We start from the raw sequence: 25308 nt of genomic DNA on the forward strand, positions 1-25308 counted from the left end.
AAAAGGCTAATACAGGCAGAATCTACGCGTAAGTATCCATTCTCTAAGTAAATAGTTAAGTACACATCAGCAGAGTCTGACAAATATAAGAAAAAAACGTTTCCCATATTATTCAGGTTTTACCTAGTGTCATGAGTTGGTTTATCCCTGCAATAATTCTGTCGCACTCCTCATCTCGGGTCCTGGAACCCCACTCTCCATCCAGAGGTTTGTAGAGCAGAGTTCTACGTTCATCATCTGTTAAAGGAACACTAGTTCCCAGTTCTTCTGGAAATATAGCTAGAATGTAACATGAAAACCAAATAAAACATACATTTTTGTATCTAGTGTAACACACATACCTGTAATTCAAAGATATATAACATTATTTTACTAACCAACACAAATACATAGTTCTTGATTTGCCCAAATATATTTTGGATGCATCCAATATCCTTTCTGTATATTGTTGTTATGTTAAATTTAAATCCTTACAATGCAGTTTGGTGTACAAGTCCTCCATGAAACAAGATTTATCCTCTTCTGAATAGCTGTGGAGTTTATTTTAGAACTTACTAAGGCACTCCTTTATCACAGATAAAGTTTGTGGTTTGTGGTTTTGTTTGGGTTTTTTTGGTTGTTTTTTTTTTAAATCCAAAAATTCTTGGGAATAAATGGTCAATGATTTTCAGACAGAGTTTAAGATAATGACTTTGATGTGGATGCTAGAACATTCTCCTGGTAGAGGTTCCACCTTGTCACAGTTTTGTCAGGTCAAATGCTAAAACAAGAGCTCTTGAGCAAGCAAAAAGTGTCATCACCCTAGCATTTTTGAGGACCTACCAACTTTGACAACTCATAATGTAACAGCAGATTTTCAGAGTGTGATGCAAAGTGCTCCTCTTTAGCATTTTTTTTAAAGGAAGATGTAATAAAAGTCGGTATACAGCAAAAAAATCAGGTTCAGGTTTGGTTATCTGCCTGTTTTAATTAACTATTTAGGCATGTTATCACTCTAACTTCTGTATTTTACTCATGACAAAGAGGTAGCCACTAAGAAAAGGGTTGAACCAAAATGAAAAATTGAAATGAAAATATTTACAACTTAAAAGAATTAAGCATTATTTATGGTTACTTATGAGCGACAATATTATCAAGCATTTCCTAGAAAACACAAGGAAAAAATGTTGATTCTACTTTGTTCTTTAACCACTTTATGAAACCTTCAAAAAAACCCCAAACCACCTCAACCTAAATGAGGAAAGAAGAAATAACTACATCCTTGTCTGTGAACAGTGCCCACGCTATGCTGTTCACTCTGCAGCGTGTTTATCTGCCACACATGCTGGGCCAGAAAGGGAGCAAATCCTACTATTATCAAACTATCTCACAGGCGCGTGTTGCGCCTGCAACTCACTGAACGTCTGCAGGCATGCTGGCAGGTCTCAGAGCAGCCAGTCCCCTCAAAGACAACAGAGGGCACAGGTTTCTCTTCAATCCCCCCTAACTGTACAAAAAGTTAACCTTAACCATACGTCATCCGCTCTAAGTTTTTGTAACATTTCTATTTCCAACATACAATTAGCTTCTCTAAGTATGGCTATATGTTTTTTCACAGTTCATTTATCTTGATCCACTTTTAGTTTAGTAATTGATTTAAGCACGTTCTTCAAATGCAACTGGTTTGTGGGCCTTCCCCCCACTCCCCAAGAGAAACAGGATTATTTAGGAAAACCATACTTTTTTTTTTTCTTCTTTAAATTCAGTCTTAAAGCAAATTGTATTATTAATGTACCATACCATTACTTGGTATCAGCTCCATGTCCCAAGGGCTCATCTTCTCAGTATCACCATTGTCCCAGCTTAAAAACAACAACATTTAAATTATCTACTAATATTGCTTCAACAAGGTCATTATTTAATGTTTGTTACATAACTTATTTATACACCACAGAGTATGATAATAAACTGGTACAGTGAGATGCATGACTGAATTTAATGAAAGCAAGTTGCTCAGTCAGTACTTCAAATTAAACAACTAATTAAAAGAAAAGATTGAAGATAAATTTGCTAACCAGACATTGTAGCACTGAAATAAGCTATCAGGGTAATCAGGCTGAAGAGGTTCCTGGCTTTCAATTGTTCCAAACCACCAAGCATCATCTATCACTGACCTGAAACGATCACCTAGGCAAGAACACAAAATAATTTCATCAATAGAAGGCACCTTACTCCTCCCAAGAAAAGCAGTTTTTAGATACCTTTGGCTTGATGTCGAATATAGAAATCTTTCTGAACACTTGTAGCCTCAACAAGCAAACGAGTCATACTCAGTTTAAAAAAAAAAAATTAAAATCTTTCTGAAGGCTGCTTTTACACTAAAATGAAAGTTAATATGGCATTAAAAAAACAATTAATGATTTGCAAACCTAGCTATGTATTCTTTACCTAAGAATTTATTTCTTCATTTCATATAAAAGGTAAGACATTTCAATGCAATAACTTTAAGACTCAAATCTACTTGCATTAAATATCCTATCTTACAATAAACGAGCACTGTGACATTTTTGTACAGGGAATATTTTACATGCTGCTGAGTTCCTCCTCCTTAGTTTCTGAAGTGCTTTTTCAGCTACCCAAATGTAACTCAGAGGTTCATTCCTTTTACTATGCAGGCAATCTGATGGATAAAAGAATAAAATTTACTAAAGCTTCTTCAAAAGGTTAGCAAAGTAATTTACTATGACTTGAAATGGTTTCACTACTGCAAAGCATTCACCTAGCTGAGAAAAGTCAGAAGTGTTATTAAAAAAATTACACGAGAATACTTGTATTACATGCCATCAAAAACTGTAACATATAAAAAACTGTTTCTATAACGCATGCCACAGAATTTAGAAACAATTTTTAGTGATGTATTCAATTCACTCAATACAAGAACAAATGTAATGTAAGTCTGAGATTCCAAGAACTGCACGTCTTTGTTTTTATGGGACTTGGATATAGACACATTTTCTCAACTGCTGCAATATTTGTTCTATTTCAATACATCCACACGCTGTCCAAATGCTTGCTGCAGTTGTCTGAATTAATAGGAAGTAAATATACTCTCAAAAACATTCCGCTTTCTTCACTGCAGGGTTTTTTGTTTGGTTTTTTTTAATTTAATGGATTGCAAGTAATTCTAGGACAATTGCAAAGCTTCCATTAATAGTCCTAATTATGCTGAATGTAATATAATCAAGTATACCAGAAATATCTGAAATGCAAGATAAAAAATGTAAATAAGGGCTGATGCTTTATTTTAAAGGAATAAATTATTCTGAAGAACTCTTAAAGTACAGTCTCCCAATACGGCATTCTCTAGTGATCAGTTTTACAAAGAAATGTGTATAGGTACTACTGTGAGTGCCTTCATGGGGCTGAACACTAAGCAGATCAAAACCACTTAAAGGAGTGTATACTGGCAGCTGCTTCTGATTTCTCGAGCCACAGCACTCCTATGGACAGAATGCCACAGCAGAAAACAACATGAATGAAAAAATCCACAGAACAATCTCTTGAATCACTATTTTTCCAACGTCTTCTGTGTTACCTCATCTATGTGGACAGCAAACCAAAAATTCTTATTTAAAAGGATTAGCGTATTTTTTCATAGAACTGTGCAGCACCAGATAACATTAGCTTGATGAAAGTATAAAATATATGTCAAACTTAAAGTGGCTGCTGTGTTAGAGACAGGTATGCACACCTGTCTAAGACGTACAGCTAAAGCTGCAAGAATACTACTGGAATAGCTTTTAGCGCAAGTATTAATCTTCTAGTTAAACTATAGTAAGACAAAGATATGCAATAAATAGAATCCAAGTAGAAATAAGAACCCGTCGCTTCTCAAACTTTCCAAGTTTGTTCTTTCTGAAAGGATTCATACATTAATATACATTTAATATTAAAAATATAAATATCATAGATAAGCAAATATTCTTCCCTAAAACAATCAAAACCCAAACAACAAATAAACCCCACCACAAAACCTCACCAAACACCAAGGATTGTTATTGGTTAAAAGATCAATGTTTTAATGACTTAAAGTGGAGTCAGAAAATCTAATATCCAGCGACTCTCCAAATAGTAGCTATAAAAATACTGATTTGTAGGCTAGTGCCAGAAATCATAGAGGAATAAGAAAAGATATCAAGAGCAGTCCTGAGAAGACAAAACAGCAACTGCATGACATGAAAAAAATACCAGTTTGTTGATGAAGAGCTATGGTGAAAGTTCAGAAGACCTGAGCATGTCAGATAAATCTTGGGGATTTCAGATTCACATGGTTAAATAGTCAGAACAGTTTCACGTACAGTTCTAAGGCATTTCTCCTTATCTTGGTGGGAAATATGATCTACATTGAAGGAGTATTTTTATATTGTGTTCCACACTGCACAATTTGTTCAAAGTACATAAGCAAGCACTAGTAGAATACACAAACTGTCAACGTAGAAAGCAGGGTAGCACTCTGGAAGGCTCCTGGAAGACCTGTAACAGTTTTAACAACAGTGTCTTTGCTATCTCTGCTTTACATTTCATATGGTCTCAGAGGAGGATACTATGTTACCACTATTTTTACCACCGAAAAGAGAAACTGAAGAATGAACTCTAACACACACTTGTCAGAGTTACAAGCTGACAGTAAACACTACTGGCCTGAAAATCACATTATTTACATTGAAGGCTTGATAAAAGGTTCTGGCACTTTCAATACCTTTTCTGTAGCTCAATTCTTTCCACACTGCAAGTTTCTAAAAAAATACAGCTGCCAACCCAGGAAGGAGTTGCTACCTGTGCTCATAGTCTTGAGAGTAGCAAAGGTAACATTTCAAAGTCCCTCCACTACTCCTGGATTTCTATCACAACAGCTGACAGATCACTTCTGGCTAAACTGTTCGTATACAAGGTATGGCAGTCATTCTTCTACTGCTGCCATGATCTTGTAGGAAAACACATACGGCGTGGCAGAAGGGGACAAGACCAGAGAGATCCATAACCATTAGGAAAGAGGAAAGCTTGGTGACATATTAGTAGATGTTGACTAATCTTGTCTCTTAAGGGATCTTTAAACCAAAATGCACTTTAAAGAAGAAACCAAGGTTTACATTTCCTATTGAATCAGAAGCCTAGGGTCTTTAGGCAAGTCGCCTATGGAATTCAAGACCAGCTGTCTTTTTGGACAATGTAATGTAAAGTATAAGATGATACGGAACTTTATTAAGATGTCATAATGTAATTTATACATCTACTGCTAAGGTACATATCCTAAGCAAGGATATCATGATGTACATCAAAGGACGGGAGACCAATTCATCTTTCCTGGCAGAAAAATCAGGCAAGAAACAATTAAAAAAGAGCTTTTAATCTAAAATATCCAGCTGTGCCATTTCCTCAGGTTACTTAGCTAAAGTAAACTTAGGAGAGGACAGCATTTTGAAAAGAAAAGAGCTAACAGACTAAGGAGGCAGTGTATTTGCAAAAAAGTACGTCCTATCAGTTGTTTCTACACAGGTAATCAGATACACCATCATGTTGTTGCATTAAAATCCTCCATTCTCCTGTATGATGCTTTGCCTGAAGTGGCAAGAAATGCTGCCAAGTCAGCTGTGTACATGCTAGCCATGGTTCCTGAACAAAGAACCACAGGAAATAAGCTGGTACAGTAATCACTGCTACTTTACAGAAAATGTGTTTAACATTGAGACCTGCTTTAAAAAAAAAATGAAGGCAATCAATATTTCATTTTCAGGAGCATTTCACTCCACAGAATATACTGAGATACTGGAAAGGAGTTAACAGTGCCTGTAATTCTGTAAATGTAGTATTATATACAGCTTTTTCTCTTAGGGGAACAGAGTTCATCCTGAACTCTGAAGAATCAGTAATACTTGCTTAATATTTTAAGTTTCAGGAACAATCTAAGGCTGTTCTTATGAATGAGAAGACAGGTATTTCCCACCCTTCTGAAAAAAAGCAAAACCAAACCACCTTAGAGGATCATTTTGTCATAATGCAGTTTTCTCTCCCCCTAGTTAGATTTCATTGGTGAAAGCTGACCTTTGTTATCATATGGAAAAGATGACTAGGAAACAGATCTGACTGGAAGACATGCCTGTCACGGAAATTCTCCAGTATCCAGCACTTTGAAATAACTAAGCACGGGCAAAGTAAAACGAATCAAAAACATCCCCACATCATACGGCAGTGAATTATAATTACACACATTTCAATGAAGCTAAACCATATGGGGTTTAGAATAGAATTCAAGTAAGTAAAAAGAGATGGGATGGGCATTCTCTTTGTACAATCTAGAGATTGTAAATTTCAAATGGTGGAGAAAGTGTTTCTGTATTTCCAGCAGAAATTCCAAAAATTTAAAAAAAAAAATAATTCTAGTAACAATGCAGTTCTAAGAGGATCTTCAATCAAAAAGAGACAAGCAATGTATAGGCCACAGTAAGTTATCAGTTACCAGTAAGCACTGTATTTCTAAAAAGTATTCTTAATTCCTCTCTGCAAACACACAACTGAGATCTTCTTCTACAGATCACCTTCAGTATTTTGTTTCTTTACTGTAGCTTCAGTCAAGGATAAAGTAGGACTCCACATCCAAACACAGACAGAGCTTATTCTATTTCAGCACAGTGTTGGGATTTATTTACCATAACCTACTTTTTAATGTTATCATGAAAATAGGTAGACACTTAGAAAAACAAACGAAAAACAACACCAAAAAACTCCTCCCACAACTCACCTATATTCCATCGCCTATGTTTTGCATCATCAAACTGCTGCCTCAAAACTAGGAAGTCTATGACATCTGGCATATCATGGTACCTAATTGCAACAGAACACACAACTATTAAGCGATAAAACAGCAAAAGCATAAAGTCAAGCACTTACATAAAAATTTAGCACTTGGAATTCAACGCTTCAAAAGCAAAAGCTCAAGTCTCAACCTTTATGGGTTATATTTTTATGGGTTAACCTCTTAACTTTCAAACCCAGCCCCCACCACAAGAAAGCCCACAATTTAAATATAATACTGCTTTCCTTACTTCATGGTGAATGATCCTCCAGTTAGTTTACCCGTATCGGGGTCAAGAAAAGCTAGTTTAAGACAGCAGAGAGTAGGCAATCCCACTTCATACTTAATCCCAACGATTTTCATCAGCTCTTGCTCCTGGAATAAACAAAATGTTATTTATGTACCACCATGGAAGTTAAGATGACTATAACAAAACAACTTTCTGCAACATGAAAATATGGGTATACTGAAGAGACTGGATTTCTGCCAGAACATGTCAAAATAAAGTATCTGAAATTTAGTTGTTCAAAACAAGCTATTATTTCACAATGTAACTTGGTGGAAAAATATTTTGCTTTGAAGTGTAACCACCTCATCTGCTCAAGCAGATGCAAAAAAGTACAGCATAAGGTCTCATTTCATCTGACTATTTAATAAGTTAACTTTTTCCCCTTATCTTAAAATATTACGAAGCACAACATTAGAAACATCTGTATCAAGAATCTTCTTTCAGTTAGTTTCCAATCTTTTTTTAATATTAAGATACAAAAAAAAAAAAATTAAAAAGAAATCATACCCGTAATTCCATTTTATGCCATGGTTGTTTTTTGGGATTAATACTATATATTTTGTTCTTCTTAGCCATTACTACGTATGCTTCATGACCTTGTCGGAAATAGTAGACCTAAAAGTGAAATGTGACAGTTATCTAACAAAGACTGAAAATTTGAAATGTTAGCATATCACTGCCATACAATGTATGTACTTTCTATTTTATCATCAACTTTTTTCCTCTGTTTTCCTGCAAAAGTCACAGGTTCTCAAAAAATGCAGTGGTGGGCAATCAAAGCAGTACCATGGAAACAAAAAAAAGTAGGAAAGATTTAGAACATCATTTTCCCTATGAGCAAAATATCCTACATTACACATGCAAGACCAAAAAAAAATCAGTAACAAAATCATCTATTTATCATTGCACTATAGAAAATTCAATGACAGTAATGTGAATTCCACTAATTCATCACTGCAGGACAGCCCTAAGATGACTAAATTCACTATCTGGCTATTCGTATCTTTTTTTGAAGACGAAATGTATTCTAGAAGGAAAATTCAGCTGTTGGTTATCGCTCTGATAAGATTTTGGTGTTCGCTTCCATACCACTGAACAAACAGCCTAGCAAAGACATAAGCAAACTGAAAATAGACATTTCAAGTGTTTATTAAAATTTTTCCAATCCTTCCACTATAGGAAGTCAAGGTTCAGACATCCAGAGTCTATTAGTTGTACTTTGATCCTGCTGTATATGATACCATGTGGAAGAACATTTTTGTTATGAATCATCACTGTAATGAAGTAGCAAGCTGAAAACCTTGAACATATTCAGGGAATGTATCTGAAATGTGAAACAGGCTCCTCAAACTAATTAGAGCAATGATCTGATAAACAGCTGTATTTCAGGTATGATGCATTCTAAATAAAATAAAATAAATAAAAAAATCCTCTGTAAATGCCCCAAGCGATAAACAAGGGATTTCCATCAAGTAGGATGAGGGAACAATAGCTTAAAAGTAAAGGCCTAACAAAAAAAAAAAAAAGCAGAGTGAAAAGCCCTCAGTAAGCTTTAAAAAACATTTATGCAAATAAAGACACTAATATTTGTATTTTCATATGCTTTCCAAAGTGTTGTATCCTAAAACATTATAAACAAGTGTCTGCCAAGTTTCTACATTAACAGTTACTGAACTTTCTTAACATTGCATGGCAATTATTTTTATTTTAATGGAAGAGTACTCTTCAGCTTCACTCCTCATCATGATTTTCTAAACTCTTGTTCTTCTGAGTATTCAACACGCACAATATCCTCGTAGGGGAAAAAAACCACAGAGTAGTTACAAAAGGCATGAAAGCCATGAGAATTTCCTATACACTGTCAGAATCTAACTGGCAGGAAGAGAAACAGAGGCTACTGAGAGACAGATCTAAAATAATTACAATTTAAATTACACTTTCAACATTGTGACAATTGTTTCCCATACCTTCCAGTGAATCAAAACAAAAAAAATTCCACTTAGTGGCACAGGCTACAAACAATTCCTCCTACACTTACTGTTTCTGCTAAACCTCTATATAAATTCAGTTCACTGTTTACAGAAGTGAAACATTTTTATTTTGTAAATGGCTCTAAGCATTACATCTTCTGTCAGTAGAAGAAATAAGATATCTGCGGAAAAAAGAATTTGTGCCCTTTCCCAGGAAATTGTATTTTTAATCTTGATAAATTCCAGCTTCCGCCTGTTTGCTGTAGTATCCAGAGACAAACATTCTTTATCGTGTTAATGGCAGTATACTACAAAGAATATGCACTGTATTTTGATAATCAGACAGGGAAATTGCAGTCCCGTCTCTCTGGTACGTTTCCACTGTTCCTCAAGACACATGACAAAGGTCTGTGAATGGCAGTATTCAGAAAGGGAAAAGGGATGGTACATGCTATTCTTATGCACTGTTTAGAACTAAATACAGCAGTACTGTTTTTTCTTACTTGTTTATACAGCTGTAAGAGAATGAATTTGAAACATCTCTCCTCCCAAATCTTATAAAACATACCAACTATCCACCAAAATGTTCAAAGGCCACACAAAACCTCTTATCGTATTTCTCTAATTAAAGTGATCTTTTATTTCTGTGAATCTCAAAAGTAACTTTCTAGATGAATAGCTTCTTCTCACATCTTAAGCAAATCTGGGGAGGACAAGAATCAGAGATGGAATTTTAGACAGAGCAGCTTGATTACAAATGTACTCTCAATTGGTGCAACTACTCCTATTTTGTAGGCACAGGACAGGAAATTTCCTGTTCACCAATATAAAGCATTTTTCAGCAAAAGAATGCAGCCTACTTAGATATTCCTAGTACACACTGCACATGCTATTCAGCAGGTGCCAAACCAAACACACCAGTTTATCTTACTAAACCGATACGATGTTAAAGTCTCCTGAGTAATATGGTACAGATAAATCCTTGGCTCCTTCACTGTATCCAGATGGTATCAGGCACCAAATATATTTATTTGGACTTGATCTTTGGAACAGCACAGTCTCCAAAACATGTTTGCTGGAGGGTATAAATACATAAGCATTTTCTCCAGTTGCAACTCTCAACTTGAAGTGCTCCTTCCCTCCCTCACAAGCAATGCCGATGTAATTTTTGCATAGCTGTGCTGTGAACTGCATCAGTGAAGTGATCCAGTAAAAACAAAACTGCACATGCAACCTCTGCTCCTGATTCAGTTTCTAAGGTGGTGCCTACAAACAGCACTAGCTCAGGACCAAAATTAATCAACTTTGCCACCAAGTCAAGTATTTCTTCAACTGCATTCTGAAGGGGTGACCTACACAAGAACCCTCTTTAGTACCTCAGAACCACGCCACTCCCTGAAGAGCCAACAGACTACACATTACAGCATAAGCCAGCTATTTCCTCTTATTTTAACCTGAGGGGATTTTAGGAAACATGAACAGACTCTGGTTTTCCAGATTGCCTTCTATCTGATACTACTTATTCATACAATTCACTGTAATGCTCACATGCTATATATTCCAAAGTAGAAACTGGTGGTTGTCCTTTTGCTACTGTTTTTTGAGACATCTGGGCCACGTTTACAAAGTGTTTACAGACTAGTTCGTATAAAATACGCATATACAAAACTTCTCTTGTGGTTTTCTTTTGTAAGAAACCAGCAGAAGTTTTCTGGTATCAGAAACACAAGTGAAAAGGACAGTATCAGAGTTTTTCTTCAGAATAAATGAATTTAAAAAAAAGAAACAAACCAAAACTGAAACCAAACTGAAACCACAAACACACCCATCACCCCTGAGGTTTAATTCCTGGTTTTTACTTCAAGTCCCAAACTGAATTTTTCCAAACAACTTAAATACATATTTGATTTCTTGCCTATTCTTCAGCATACAAGATACTCTAGAACTAAGGACTAGTTTCACTAGATAAAGCATCTCACACATGACATAAGGAAATTAACACACTGAACATAGTATAAGAAAGAATGTTACTGCAACAGCATGGAATAATAAAAAAGTCAAAGCAACACTGTGCAGAATATTTTTAAGTATGAGAAAGACTAAAGGAAGTGAAAGTAAATTTTAGTCAGATCAAAGAATGTTTTGAAGAAAATAAAAAATATTCTGATAATACATCTCTGGAAAAATGCACAGATGAAAATAAAAAAGGTAAAAAGAAGCTGAAAGAAGCAAGAACACAGAGGGAAAGACTACAATACCTCATCCCCCATCTGTGGCACAAAGGGGCACCGACGAGGAACAGTGTCTGTAATCCATGCTGAAGGCAGCCATTCTTCCAGTGTCAAACCATTTTCTGCTAGAACTCCTACAGCCAGCCTCTGAAGAAAATGCACACAGAAGATTAGTATGAATAAACTAACATTTGAGGAAGCCTTGTATTTTGAGAAGTATTTTATTAAAATCAACGGCCATTTCTTAAGTATATTCAAGGTAAAAAGGAAATTATTCCCAGTGTGAAGATAAAGCTTACTTAACCGCTTACAGTAACACCAAGACAAAAAACATTAATAAACTGAAAAACTAAGTGGGTTTTTTAGGGGTTTTTTTAGTTTGTTTGTTTTGGAGGTGGTGGGGCTCTTCTAATGAAGACTGAATTTATTAACACTCCAGTAACTACATCTCATGCCCAAAAAGATAAAACTGAAAGATGCCATTCTCTTTAACCAAATTCACAGAGCTGCCTTGGCCCACAAGACACTACAACCGTTTAACTGCCTCCAATTAAGGAACCCCACAAAATGAGGATGAAGACATTAAGGAACATCAACAGAGGTAAAGCACGTGGAAATGACCTGGATTAAGTACATCCACATTACCTACTGGCATATTTACTATAATGTGCTGTGGAACTGCATTTTCAGATTGTATGTCCACATCATGTATCGGTAAGTAACAAAGCTCACTGCAGTTGCTGGTCCCAGGTGTACAGTGCATGTTTGTAATAGCCCAGATAAAGCAGGTTTTTGTACAACCGTTCAAGCAAGGTTGCTTTGAAATTATTAACAATCCTATGCACACACGGACAGTTGTACAGAAATCCACTCCGTACAGCCACCAATGGAAGACTCAGCATCCCCAGACTGCAAGTGGGATACTCCAAGTGTAATGCCATTGCACAAATTCAAACATGGTTTCACCAGGATAGGACCTGCTTTGAGTTCACCACTGGAGCAGCAGTGGGTACCACAGGAAAAAGCATACACATAGTTAAAAACAGAAAAAAAAAAAATCAAAACAGAACCTCTCCATTGCAATAAATCACTAACATAGAAGCACCTTGTGGATTCTGAGGTTCAAGCAGGTCTCTTGCGAAAAACTGATGCACTGCATCAGAGCAAAGTTTGTCTAGCTCATTGGTGAATTACAGGAAGGTAACAAGAAATAGCTTTTTAACAGAAAATCCTCCCTTGTTACAACTTCACACATTAATCATCAGTTTAAGACCCTCTGGAAGCCAAGCCTGAACTCAGTTAATCATCAGGAAGAGACTAGTCCCAGTGAATTTGTCTACCATTTCTGAAACTCTACTAAATCCTTTAGTAATTAGTTCCACAACCTGACTACATGCTCAGGTGGTGTGAGGTTTTTGTTTGCTTCAGGGGGTGAGGCTGGAATGGGGAGAGGGCTCTTTTTTGAGCTTCACGTCTGTGTCATTGGGTGTTACATCTCACTGTAACAAAATAAGGAAGGAAATCATTCTGCATTTATTCATTTCTAAACCATTCAGTTTTAAAAATGCTTTTTTATCACATCTCCTCCAAACTCTCTCCCTTCTAAGAGTCAGCCTCTTCGTGTCTGCCCCAAAGAAAAAATAGTCTGCACCCTTTGATCTTGCTGGATGCTCCTTTCTTGCCCTTCTTCACTGATGTAGCATTTTTTAGATTGATTTTTGGTGAAAGGGGATTAGAAATGTAAGCACCATTCAAGATCTTGACAGCCCATGCACTAATAGAAGGAATGACATTCTTTCTCTACTCCTTTCTTAATTCCTAAGATTCTGTACCTGGCTACAAAACGGGTCAAAACTCCCTTCCTCAATGGAAAGCCCTAATTTTGATTCAGGTTCAGGAATCAGGAAGAACTTTCTACCAGTAAGTACCGTGAGCTTTCAGTAAGGAGGCAGAATCTCCACCACAAGAAACTTCAAAGACAAACATCTGTCAGGAAAGACAGGTATAATTAATCCTACCTAGGGGCAGAGGAAAGAGGGATGATTTTCTGATATTCCTTCCAGCTTAGTATTTTCTTGTAATTCAAGAAAGGAGCAGGTCATCTTTAAAAATCTGAAATATCTAAGTCTGATATTTTTGGAATCAAAGACCTTGTGCATCTCAATAACTGGGACCAAAATGGATGCAAGACTCCCAAAACACTCAGTTCAGCTTTAACCTAGGTGGAAATACTAGGCTGTCAGATAGTCTTATATTTTATAATATAAAGCTAAAGTAGAGGTTTGAAACATTAAAAAAACCCCCCACCATCTATTTTCCTGATCTCATACCTTCTTCTGGTTTCAGACTGTGTAAATACCAAAATATTACCATAGTATTGACACTACAACCAATGACTGTGTGCAATAATCAAAAAGTAGCCATCAGAGTAAAGACTACCACCTAACATCCTGCATGTAATACCAAAGATTCACAGCAAAGCTGATACTATGCCAACCTGCATATTAAAACAGCTGTTTTGTCAGTTTACCTACTAATGAAGGCTGAAATGCTGAAATAATCATCTTAAGGAATGCTGAGGACTCCTAATCTCATAAACAAAAAAAATACAGTTTAGTGACTTAGACGATACAGTTGGTTTCCTTGGGTACTGGAAAAATAGAAGCTATGAGCTTATGAATGCAATTAGCATCTACCAGATAGATAATTTCTGGTCTCTGTAAAGAGAGAACGAAGAAACAAAGTTTTCTGATCTAACACTTAATTAAAAACAAAACAAACCCCTAAAAGTCACTGAAAATTTCCATGTACTGATGTAAATTGGAATGACACGGTTATATTAGAAAGCAAACAAAACACAAACAGACAATAAAACCCTGATCAAGTGAAATTCCCCTTGATGGAAGTACAGTGGTAAGCACAATGCAAATATCATTACATCACAGAATTGATGAAAAAAAAAAAAGGCAAGATTGTGCAGACCTAAAGGAAATTGGAGTCAAGCATGGAGACAGTAAGTACAGCTGGAAAAATGCAGGCACATATTATACCCTAATATTCAATACATCCATAAAAAGGAAGTTTCTGATCTGATGGTGTTAAGGACATGAAAAGTGTTCCTTAAGTGAAACGCATCATATTTAGAAAGTGTATCATTACAGCAATCTATCATTTGACTTACAAAAGTCAGTAATTATAATTTATTATGAGTAAAAGTCACGATGTGTTTTCAAATTAAACAGTATTAAGTTGTATATGTAACTGAATCATTCATCTGATTTCTTTCTAAGAAGTAGGAGTCAGAATCCTGTAATATACAAAGAACATCTAACCTTTTGTTTTCTCTCTTTGGGTTTCCTCTTCTTTGGTGATGTTGATGGTCCATCTTTCTCCTCAATCCCTTTTTTCCTTTCCTTTTTAATTTGCTTCTTTTGTTTTTCAGGTCCTTCTTCATCCTCTGAACTACTTTCCGCTTTCTTTGTTTTAATTTTAGGAATTTTCTTTGGTGGTTGCAAATTGATTCCTGCATCTGCTGTCCAGTCAGAATAATCACTAGAGTAGTCACTATGTATGATATACCAAAGAAAAAAAGAAATTAAACCCCAAAAGTTAAAAAACAATTCAGAGTACATTGGATTATATAATGTAACCCAATACAAGATTACAGGTAACAGTCTAGATAACTACAATATTTTGATAGTTAAAACCAGTGCCTAAACTCCCGTATTCTATCTACAATTTAAATGGTAGTAAACCAAAAAGCTTTGAGATCAGTCAGTCTTGCAAGAAGCTTAACTTCTAGCTTCACTAGAAGTAAATCCACTGTTTACTTGGTCAATTCAAAATGACACGTTAATGTCTGGATATTGTTCTCAGGACTTCTGGTCTTGAATAGCTTTGAACAGAAGTTAACAAATCCAAATCTGCTAAAGAAGAAACAAAGGATGGGTTGAAGCTACCTCAATCTTTGCTCTCTAATTTCAAACCAAGGGGCAGCAGCAGCAGTCACACAGCTCAGACTGACAGTCACAGGAAACTGCTACCATGTGCCTGCGTGCTTGGGCCTGCAAAAAATCACCCTCCTGCAAAACCAATTGGAAACAGTTCTGCTTCTGGTAAACAAGGATGAAACCTTCCCTAAATTTTAGTTAGTAATACAGCTGAAAATTACATCCCGGAAGTTTTAAGTTCTTTTTCATATTTTCTTCTAAATGTGCACAAGTTTTAGTTATTACTCATTAAATGGTTACAGAGAAGATTATTTAAAATTTACGAGCAGGACTTTTCTCTGTAAGGTATACTCTCACTTACCTAGAACTGCCATCACTGTGCCATGCTCTTTCATCATCTTCTGATGTTCCACCACTGGCAACAACTACTTCCCCTTCCTAAGGGAGGGAGAGGGCAGGCACACAGGGGGAGGCACAGAAAAAGAAAACGTTTTCTTTGGAACTCAAAGAAGTTATAATACATGACAATATGACTAAAGACTCTTCTAGGTTTTCTATGTGCTATAAACATATAGCATTATAAAAGCTTTATGTTGTTAAAAAGGCATTTTAGCTTGCAGTTACTTTACTTTAATAATTAAATGAAGAAAGAAAGTATCGAGGCCTGGACAGACACACAGTGTACAGCAACGTTTTTTTAACATACAGCCAGTGGAGACCTAAGTGCTTCTCAATTTCCATTTAAAAAGACTAGCTTTCCTTTTTGAAAATTATATCCAGACCTTTTAAGAATGGTTGAGGCTGGAAGGGACTTCTGGAGGTCATATTGTCCAATCTCCCTGTTCAAGCAGGGCCACCTAAAGCCAGTGACCCTACTGATAAGCCATGTGGGCCATACTGATTAGGCTTACAAATATAGGGAAGATTTAACATTGCACACATATACTTTGCAAAATGCCCTTACAAATGAGCATTTCTCCCTTTTGTCAATTACTTTCTAGTCAAAACTAAACACATACAACAGCATGTGAAAACCTAATTCAACATCAATTTTTAGAAGAGGTGAAAGAAAATGCACAATGAAAAACATAACCCAAGTTTCCACTAGAAACAATGTTTAACTAGCTGAAGCAGGAGCTTAACATGTAGAAATGGAATATATAAAACACTGCCTCACAAATAAGGATCTTACATCTGAGGAACTGTGTCCATTTTCTAACTCTTCCGCAGGCCTTGCAGTTTCTTCTACTGCGTATCTCGTACGGTAGTTGTGTTGATTAGCTTGCTGTTTTCTTGAGTCGCTAGTGTCTAGCAAATGATCATGAGAATGGTTCTGTGAAGACACGGAAGTCGAAATACATCATTTTTTAGTATACATTTAATTAATACATAGCATTTTCTTTAATAATAGTATTCCAGGAAACAACTTTTGCAGTAGCAAAAAAGATACAAGTTTCAACATCACAAAATTTAAAACAGGCCACAAGTCCAAAAGCAAAGAGCTGCTATGGAAAACACTCCACATGCATAGTTGAATATAAGCACCAAGCAGTTCAGTATATTCTGGAAATAATTAAAATTTCTGCCCAGATATAATTGAAAATTCTTATCCTGGATTATTAAAACTCTCCATTCTTTACAAGGTACATACCAGTTAACTACTGACAGGCAGCTAAGAGCTTGTAACAGTTCAAAATTACACTAAAAAAGGCCATCAGAGGAAAGAGGACTCTTACAGAGAACTCCAAAGTGTGTTATTTTTGCAACTGAGGGATCAGATCTATTAGAAGAGAGATCCATACAGTAATACATCCCTTAGCATGTAGAGATGACCGTTACCAAGTAAAGGCCTTTAAATGGTAAGATGATGCATGGAAGAGTTCAAATTAATGAGTCATTTGGAAAGAATCTGAGTTCTTATGAAGCTTAAAAGAATGAAATAAGACTGTAATTACGAAACACTTCACATCCCAGCATAAAGAAATTCTATTCCTCCTGTAGAATATATATTATGCAAACACTTGCTCTCAACACAGTGTGTAATCTTGTATTAGTCCCAACCCCTGGCAAAAAAAAACCACTCAAGAACTACAATCTCAATTTCAAGACTTTTGTGCTAATTTTTTTGGCACGCATATTTGAACTTCAGCCTAGCTCACACCCAAAGAAATAGTTGCTGGACACATTCCTAGATGCCACAAAAAGAGGTACATTTCCCCAGTGCTCTCTTTCTTCCATAAAGGAAACATCAGATATCTAATCTCTTAGTTGCTGATGTGGCTGAAAACAAGAGTTCCAGAGATGAAGCAAGCAGAACTGGAGCAAACCACAGAAAGGTACTAATATTCTCAGAGCCTTCTAGCAGGGCAGACTGCTTGTACATATTCCTCTTGGATTTTTTTTCTTTTGTAGGAAAGAGATGATCTTTCCTGTCATGTATGACAAAAGTTGGTTCATCAGGTTAAATTTTCTCATTGAGAAAAAAAACCTCAAAAAACAAAAAACCAAAAAACCACCCACTTTCAACCCTACAGGTGAAAACTGTACTAAAACTTGGCTAAGCAGCAGTAGCTAAGGTTTGGGTTTCCTTAGCCACAACAATTTTCCTTAAAATGCAGAACTCTGGAGCTTTTCTCCTACCCTCCCTGTTAAAGATACACACCTTTTTCAGGCGTGACTGCAACAGTTCAGGAGGGTAGGCCAGCACGCTGACCTGTACAATTGCGTTACGGTTTTCACCAAAGCACACAGGATCAACACAAAACCGCTCTACGCTCTATTCTGTGAGCACTGCGTTTCTTTTGTTCTGCCCAGTGAATTCAAGCTGGGGAAGCTACCATCACAGCACAGCTACCAGAGACACTTCTAATGGTACTGTTCAGCAATCAGCATTTTAACATTGTCCGAGACTTCTGAGACCTGGGGCTTTCCTCCTTCTGGATTCAAACTGGCAGCATGTACCAGATCTCCTCCAGATGCTCTGACCTGACCCAGAAGAGCTCCGAGGAAGCCCTAAGGGTAGTGGCTGAGTCCATCACACAGCCTTCTGTCCCTCACCCTTCTGGGGCTGCTCACTTCTCGTCAAAGCTCTCAAGATTCACTGCTGAAGCAGAGGTCACAAAAGCCAGCATTACAGCAACTTGCTTCTGCTACTGAATTGCAACTTTTTTGTAAAGCGCATCTGGCTCTTAACATCGTGCAACATGGTATGAGGAAGCACGGACAACAGAATGAATCACATAAGCCCAATGAAACAAATCAGTTAAATCTCCTTTACAATAATGAGGACATATTTTGCAGAAGCTACATTACAGCCTGACTGTAATGCTCATGTCTTCTCTCCAGAAGGAAAAGTCTGAAAAATTTACATTCCCATTTCTATTCAGAGGTAAGATTTCTCACATGGTTATTATAAATACAGTTTTTCCCTACCAATGTTAGAACTATGGATCCTTGGAAAACTGAAGCACTTGGCATTACCTTCTGGTTTTGGAAAGAGTTCTTCTCTTTTGGCTCTTCAAAGCTTGAGGGAAAAAAACCCACCCCACCCACTCTCCCCTCAAAAACGTTCCTTCATGGAAGCAAGTAACCACACTGTATAAATACTGGGACGTAGCGATGCCAAAGGGTAACAAACTGCTTTGGAAAGGTGCAATGCAAAAACAATAATGGGGGAGGGACATGGGGGACCACATTCAAAACCAAAAGAACAAAATGAAAACAAAACCTTGGTAGTTATCCATAAGTAGCAGAATGACAGAATGATCAAAGTTGGAAGGGACCTCTGGACGTCACCTTATCCAACCCCACTGCTCAAGCAGTGACCAGAAAAGCGACTGTAAGGTATAAAACTTCCACATCGTGCCAAAAAAAAGTATTTCATCATCACTCCTATTCAACACAGCTTTGCCAACATCTGATGAGATGCTGCAGGTCAGGAAGATTTTTGTTTATTTGGGGGAAGGGCAGGATCAAGTGTGAAGGTTTGACTAAAAAGATGAACTATTACAAGTTTTTTCTGACAAAATGGAATCTATCATCAACATTTTCAACAATGACTGAGGAAACGGAGCTGATTGATAGCCTCCCTTCCCCACTCCCTCCATATATATCCTACAGAAAGAGCTTGAAATTGGACTCTCAACTCTAATGAGAAGCTTGGAAATAGAGCCAAGATTACATATGATTTGAGGTTCAATCATCACTTTCTCTCTCAATACACTTTGATGAAGAGTCGTATATGCTGACAAATACCTTGTATCATATCCAAGGCTTCCAGTCAATATCAGAGCACATCATAGATATATTAGAAATTACAGCTGCTGTCGTAACAGTTTTTCTGCAATACACAAATGCTGGCACTTCCTGTATTTGAGAGGGACAGATATGAACATGTCATCTGGACACTGCTGAGGGTCTTCATAACACCATTTGTGAAAGATGCAGTGGAAACTCAGTGGCAAGTGCCCTGACAACTCAGACCACTGCATTCTACAGTCCTTATGACCCTGACTCCACAGAGAAGTACAGCTTTGCTGCACTTTCATGCAATTTTGGAAAGCTTTGGCTGTACCAATTTCATAGTATTTCTTCACCAGCAGTATCTATTTTTTTACCTGAAAATGGTTCCTCCTTCCTTAAGACAAGAAGAATTAGTCTCCACTAGAAAGTTAAACAGGGATAGGGCACAAGCATATGTCCAGTATCAGATCCCCAACATTAAAGAGATACTCACAGCCTCTTTAAGACACAGAAAGGAAACTTTGATTTTTTTCAGCGTAACATTTCAAGCGTATGTCAGAAAAAGCATACGCAGACAAAAAAAGCCAATGTCAAGTAGCCTGAAAACCTGTTCTCATTCTTGACTAGACACACTATTTCAATTCTTCAACCTGACATTTATTCTGAAGTTAAATGTGTCCTTATTGAATTTCAGTTATTATTTTTCTCAGGAGGGATACTTTTGCATTACCGAGGTTATTAATATATACCTTTGTCCAAGTTCAATGACCATGAGTTCTCCCCAGATGATAAACGCAATAAACCCCCCAAGATGTTAGTGCATAAAACCATTTTTATTTCACAGAATGGTTGAGGTTGGAAGGGACCTATGGAGGTCATCTTGTCCAACCCACCCACTCAAGCACGGCCACCTAGAGCCACAAGTTGCCCAGGATCACATCCAGACAACTTCTGAGTATCTCCAAGGTTGGAGACTCCACAAGCCTCTCTGAGCAGCCTGTGCCGGTGCTCACTCACCCTCACAGTTAAGTGCTTCCTTACGTTCAGGCAAAACCTCCTTTGTCTCAACAGCTTGTGCCCACTGCCTCTTATCATTTTCTCTTTGGCTAAAGAGCATCCTTCTGTATTCTCCTCATGTCTGGATCAGTTCTTATAATTACTTAGTTTATTCTTACTGCACCACATACGTGTAAGAAATTAGTGAGAACTGTTCCAAAAGCTGTGACTAAGCGCTAGTCTCTTGCGTTTTAGATTATTTTCTTTGTAACGTCTTGCTGATTTACCTGGAAGTAGTGTTCAAATAACATGTAAGCGGAAAATTACTTCTGAGGAACACAACAAAGCCACCTTCAGCAAAACAACACACACATTTTTCCTCACTGGTTTCTGTTAGTTTACAATGCAGTCATTTCCACATGTCACAACAGAGGCCTATGCTTACTTTTGTACATCTGTAACAACTTCCAATCTTAACTCTTTGAAATTTCTGCTTATAATTTCCACTGAATAGTAATTAGAAATATTTCCATTTTTGTCAGTTTTTTTACTAGGATACACACCACATCAACCTTCTAGCATACAGAAATTTCACGCTCTTTAATATTTATTAAAATGCTCTGTAATCCCAGTAGTTTAATAAACTAATACTCTAATTACTTGGGACTGGGAACCTTTACCTAAGCCTGTTATTCATCTCACTTCTTATCTTTGGCATGCTCCTGAAAAAAAAAAAATTTAAATACAATTCCACTTTGAAAATGCAAAAATTCCAATGTCACATTCTATCCTCTGTCATTTAAGGGGTCTTGTTTGTTGTTTTTTCAAAAGTGTTTTTGCTTAATAATAATCAGAGAAAACCCTATTCCTCACCAATCACTTTGAAAGTCAAACTGAGTTCTTCATTCGACATGCAGATCAGTAACGTAAATACTATTCAGGTCAAAATATCCAAGCTTTTAGGTTCTCCCACACAATTCCATGAGCCCCTCAAGCAATTATGTACAAAGACTTCTCAGTATGACCTGTATCAAAGAAACATGGGTTTTCTAACTTTAAATATCAAAATGTTTATGTGACTTCCATCTAAGTTGCAGATATTGTTAAAGAAGAAAGACTGAGCTACAATTCTGTACTATTTTTAAACACATCTTATACTGACCCTGGACTAAAAATTGGTAACAGGACTTTGGAATCTCCTCAAAAAGTAATTACAGCTGTTCTGTGTTCTTCCTTACTGACCTACACTTTAGCTAACATTTGTTCCCGCACTCCTTTTCATTTTACTTGTTTTTTGACTCCTTTCAGTTAGAAGGAAACAGAAGAAAATACTGTTTTATCATTATTATTATATGAACAGAACTGATGAATTTCAAAAGTTGATCTAAAAATCAGTATTTCCTACTGGTATGAATACAACTGAATTTGTATTATGAAATTAGGCCAATGTTTTAATACAAGCCATGTTTACTCTGTTCCCAGACCAGCTGACAGTACAATAGAATGACACACTTTCGAGAATTCTTGATGCTCTGTAATTCTTAGGTGTGTAGATTACTAAAGGATAATGTTTTTCCCCATCTCCTCTAAATCATAAATTCTCTCATTAAACCCTTAAGAATTCACTATGCAACACAAAAAGGACTGTAACCTCCCAACACTACTGTAATATAAATTACAAGGTATCAGTATCAAAACCTACTGCATGCACTCAAGGAAAAGGAAGGTTTACACAGAACTTTCCAGTTCTATCTTCAACCTAACACAGCTTGTATTTAAAGTCACACAGTCACTGTAAAGAACAGCAACGGAAGAGCTGCTGTAATTAAGTTACTAATTTCTATTTAAATAAAACAAACCTAAAAATATTACACAACAGTTGTTGGGGTGCAGTCAGTCTTGCTTCTCTTCCCAGGTGTTTACTTGATTTTATTATGCATACTACAGAAGATGATAATTCCAATTCACCATTCGTATTGTTCCTACTGAACAGAAATGTTGCTCGTACTAACCTTAAGCAACAATGAAAATCACTAAAATCTGAGCAGTTTGTTTAACTAGATGACTCTTGGGATCAAGCATCTTTTCTCCTTGCAAATTTGCTTATTTAAAGTCCATTTGATATCTACTCACTTTGGAATCCCTCTGAGATTTATCTCAAGGGATTTGAATTATTGCACTTCTCAACAACCCAAGACCTCCAAAAAGCGGCACATTTAATGAAGAATAAACTATGGATGAATATGAGGTTTTATGTCCCGAGATGCCATAAAAAAACATCCTGTAGGGTTTAACAAGGATTTATTTAAATGTTCTGAAAGTGTTACTGAATTCAATCATTACTATATGGAAAATTTACTGACATACTCAAGTATAGAGACCATAACTGTCTGCTTTTCACGGCATTTCCTCAGGACGAAGGTGGGAAGTGACAGAAGGATTTACCAAGTTCTCTCTCCTTCACATTCTGGGCATCAGAATCCAGATCACAGACCCTCCAGGGACTGAGATAAATGAAGGACGCATTCTTCTCTGTGTAAATATATGAAACTGAAGAAAGGTTTTCCTGAGCTAGCTTTTGCTCTGAAGGATTTTAAGGGCATAAATAGCCACAACGAAAATATGGGGCTCAAAAGGATCCAGTGCTACCTTTAAAGTTTGGAGACCAAAAAAATTCTTCTCTGAGAAAAGATTTTCAAAAACATCTGTATTAAGTTTGTTTCGAAGATGTAATAAAAGCAATTGCTGAAACCAAAATGCTGGACCAACTAGCCTACTCTGCTATTTTTATGTCCTAGTGATATTTTAGGAAAACTGTAACCCAATTAGAAATGTAAGGGTAAGTTGGTAGGAATTCACATTATCAGGAAGGATATTTTGACTAGGCTGTAGCTGAAGGGAAAAAAAACCCTGAAACCCTTGAGCAGTGCAATTGTTTAATTAAACTAAAAAAGTCTATAATTCAGCACCAAAATATATCCCCTCAACACGGGAAAAAACTTTGTTAAAATCTGAATTGTGAGGCCCATTTTCTATTATTCCTGAGAAAAACAGAAGTTACCAAGATTTCTGATGTCCTGGTACTTCATTAATGAGCCCTGCCGCAGCCACCTCCAAAACCGTAAATGGCGTAGAATTTCTTCCCTCTATATACACAAACTGGAGATACACTGAAAAAGTATTTGTTCGCTTTGTCTTGGCCAAACACACTTAATGTTGGTGAATGCAGCATTGAAATTAGCATATTGGTACCATTTCTTAAGACAGCAATGCACACAATTTTAACACAAGAAAAAAATTGAAAAAAAATCATTAATTTAATACAGAAATTGAAAATTATCAGGGCACTGCTTGGGGGTGGGGGAGTGTTAATCTCACTTCTTTTGAAAGCTTTGAGTATGAAAAAAGAAGCAAAACAGAACACTCAAATTTAGTACCAAGTAGGAACCTGCCCATCTCAGATTTACTCTTTCTACTGCATATAAAATTAATTCATCATTATTAAAAAATACAGAAGCACAACTAAGCATCAGAAATTCACTTATTTTCAGACTGCTTTCAAATCTCAGTCCCTTCCTCCCCAAGAAAGTGAGTAATAAACAGCATAGGCATTAAGTAGGGTACTCCGATAAAGTTAAGAGCTGCAGTCTTTTGTGTACTTGTTCTTAGTATTTCATGTCTTCATTTTTCCACCTTGCGCACCATAAATGAATTTTACCTTTCAATGAGCAATTTGCAGGCATTCTTGAAGGCCTGTATTTTACTAAACTTTTGATTAAAGGTGAAACAGACTACAAAACCCAAAGCATGGGTTCTCCTTCACAGTTGCTTAAAATCTACCTCCTTTATTACAAAATATAGTTGGTTATTTACCTAGAAAAGCACAGATAAGCATGAGATGCACAGATAAAACTAATTTCTAACAATCAAGATATAAAATGATTATTGTAAATATAGAATATAGATCCTTCACATTTTCTTATTAGCATAAAGGCGTAAGATTAAATTTTTGCAAGTTATATGAAAACACCAAGTCAGTTATGAGAATTTAATTTTCAATACAATCCATTCCATTCCCTTCTATTTCATCTATGATGTTTTCCTCTTTTCTGAAAAATGTACTCCAGCTTTAGCAAAAAAAACACAACTTAGAAATATCCCATGCAAAACTGCAATATGATTATTAGGGTACCACGAGAAAAAATACCAAATTCTGTATTTGGAGATGTATTTAAATGTGTTAACCTTAAGAACTATGGCTTGAGTTTTAATCGAACCTTTCCACAGAACAGCATGTCAAACAGTAGACAACAGTAGCAGGATGTATTGATTAATAGTGACAGACTCCTTATAGCAAATCATGTTCCTAACACCAGATTCGCAGGGCTTCTCACCTAGGGGGGTCTAAAAGCAATCCCCATTGTTTATTCAGAACATAGTGAAACATCACTGGAGACATGCTTCCTCATTCTGGGGAGGTAAACAAATTCCTGTACCCTCGTTTTTAAATTTAAAGCTGAGAAGAAGAATGTAAATTTACATAGCCTAACACATTGAGTTAGATTTTATGCTTCTTACTGTGATAAGGTAGAAGTGACTATTTACCTTAGAGAAAGTAGGTATTTTGTTTTCTCTTTGAATATGACTTGTTACATGTTTTCTTTTCTCTTCTGATCGATACACCCTTACTTCTTCTTCTCCCTTTGCTGTTCTCCATTCTTCCTGCCTACTGAAAAAAGAAAATTGAGATGTTAACTTTAAAGCAAAATACTACAACCGAGAGAATCTATTCCAAATC

At 36.4% G+C, this 25308-nt stretch overlaps 1 protein-coding gene across 3 annotated transcripts in view; it reads right to left on the reverse strand.

The window, feature by feature from the left end:
- The window catches only part of PHIP (PHIP subunit of CUL4-Ring ligase complex), a 119198-nt gene that overhangs the window by 19454 nt on the left and 74436 nt on the right, over nucleotides 1–25308 (reverse strand). For all 3 annotated transcript variants that reach the window (XM_075747550.1, XM_075747549.1, XM_075747551.1), the window contains exons 20-30: nucleotides 25116–25239; nucleotides 16465–16605; nucleotides 15634–15710; nucleotides 14655–14886; nucleotides 11350–11469; nucleotides 7629–7736; nucleotides 7083–7207; nucleotides 6779–6861; nucleotides 2055–2166; nucleotides 1780–1841; nucleotides 124–279 (exon numbers count right to left, since the gene is read on the reverse strand). In XM_075747550.1, coding sequence (XP_075603665.1) covers nucleotides 124–279; nucleotides 1780–1841; nucleotides 2055–2166; nucleotides 6779–6861; nucleotides 7083–7207; nucleotides 7629–7736; nucleotides 11350–11469; nucleotides 14655–14886; nucleotides 15634–15710; nucleotides 16465–16605; nucleotides 25116–25239 — 1340 coding nt within the window. The remainder of the gene's footprint in view (nucleotides 1–123; nucleotides 280–1779; nucleotides 1842–2054; nucleotides 2167–6778; nucleotides 6862–7082; nucleotides 7208–7628; nucleotides 7737–11349; nucleotides 11470–14654; nucleotides 14887–15633; nucleotides 15711–16464; nucleotides 16606–25115; nucleotides 25240–25308) is intronic.

This window comes from Balearica regulorum, chromosome 3, assembly GCF_011004875.1.
Source record: "Balearica regulorum gibbericeps isolate bBalReg1 chromosome 3, bBalReg1.pri, whole genome shotgun sequence".
Lineage (NCBI taxonomy): Eukaryota > Metazoa > Chordata > Aves > Gruiformes > Gruidae > Balearica > Balearica regulorum.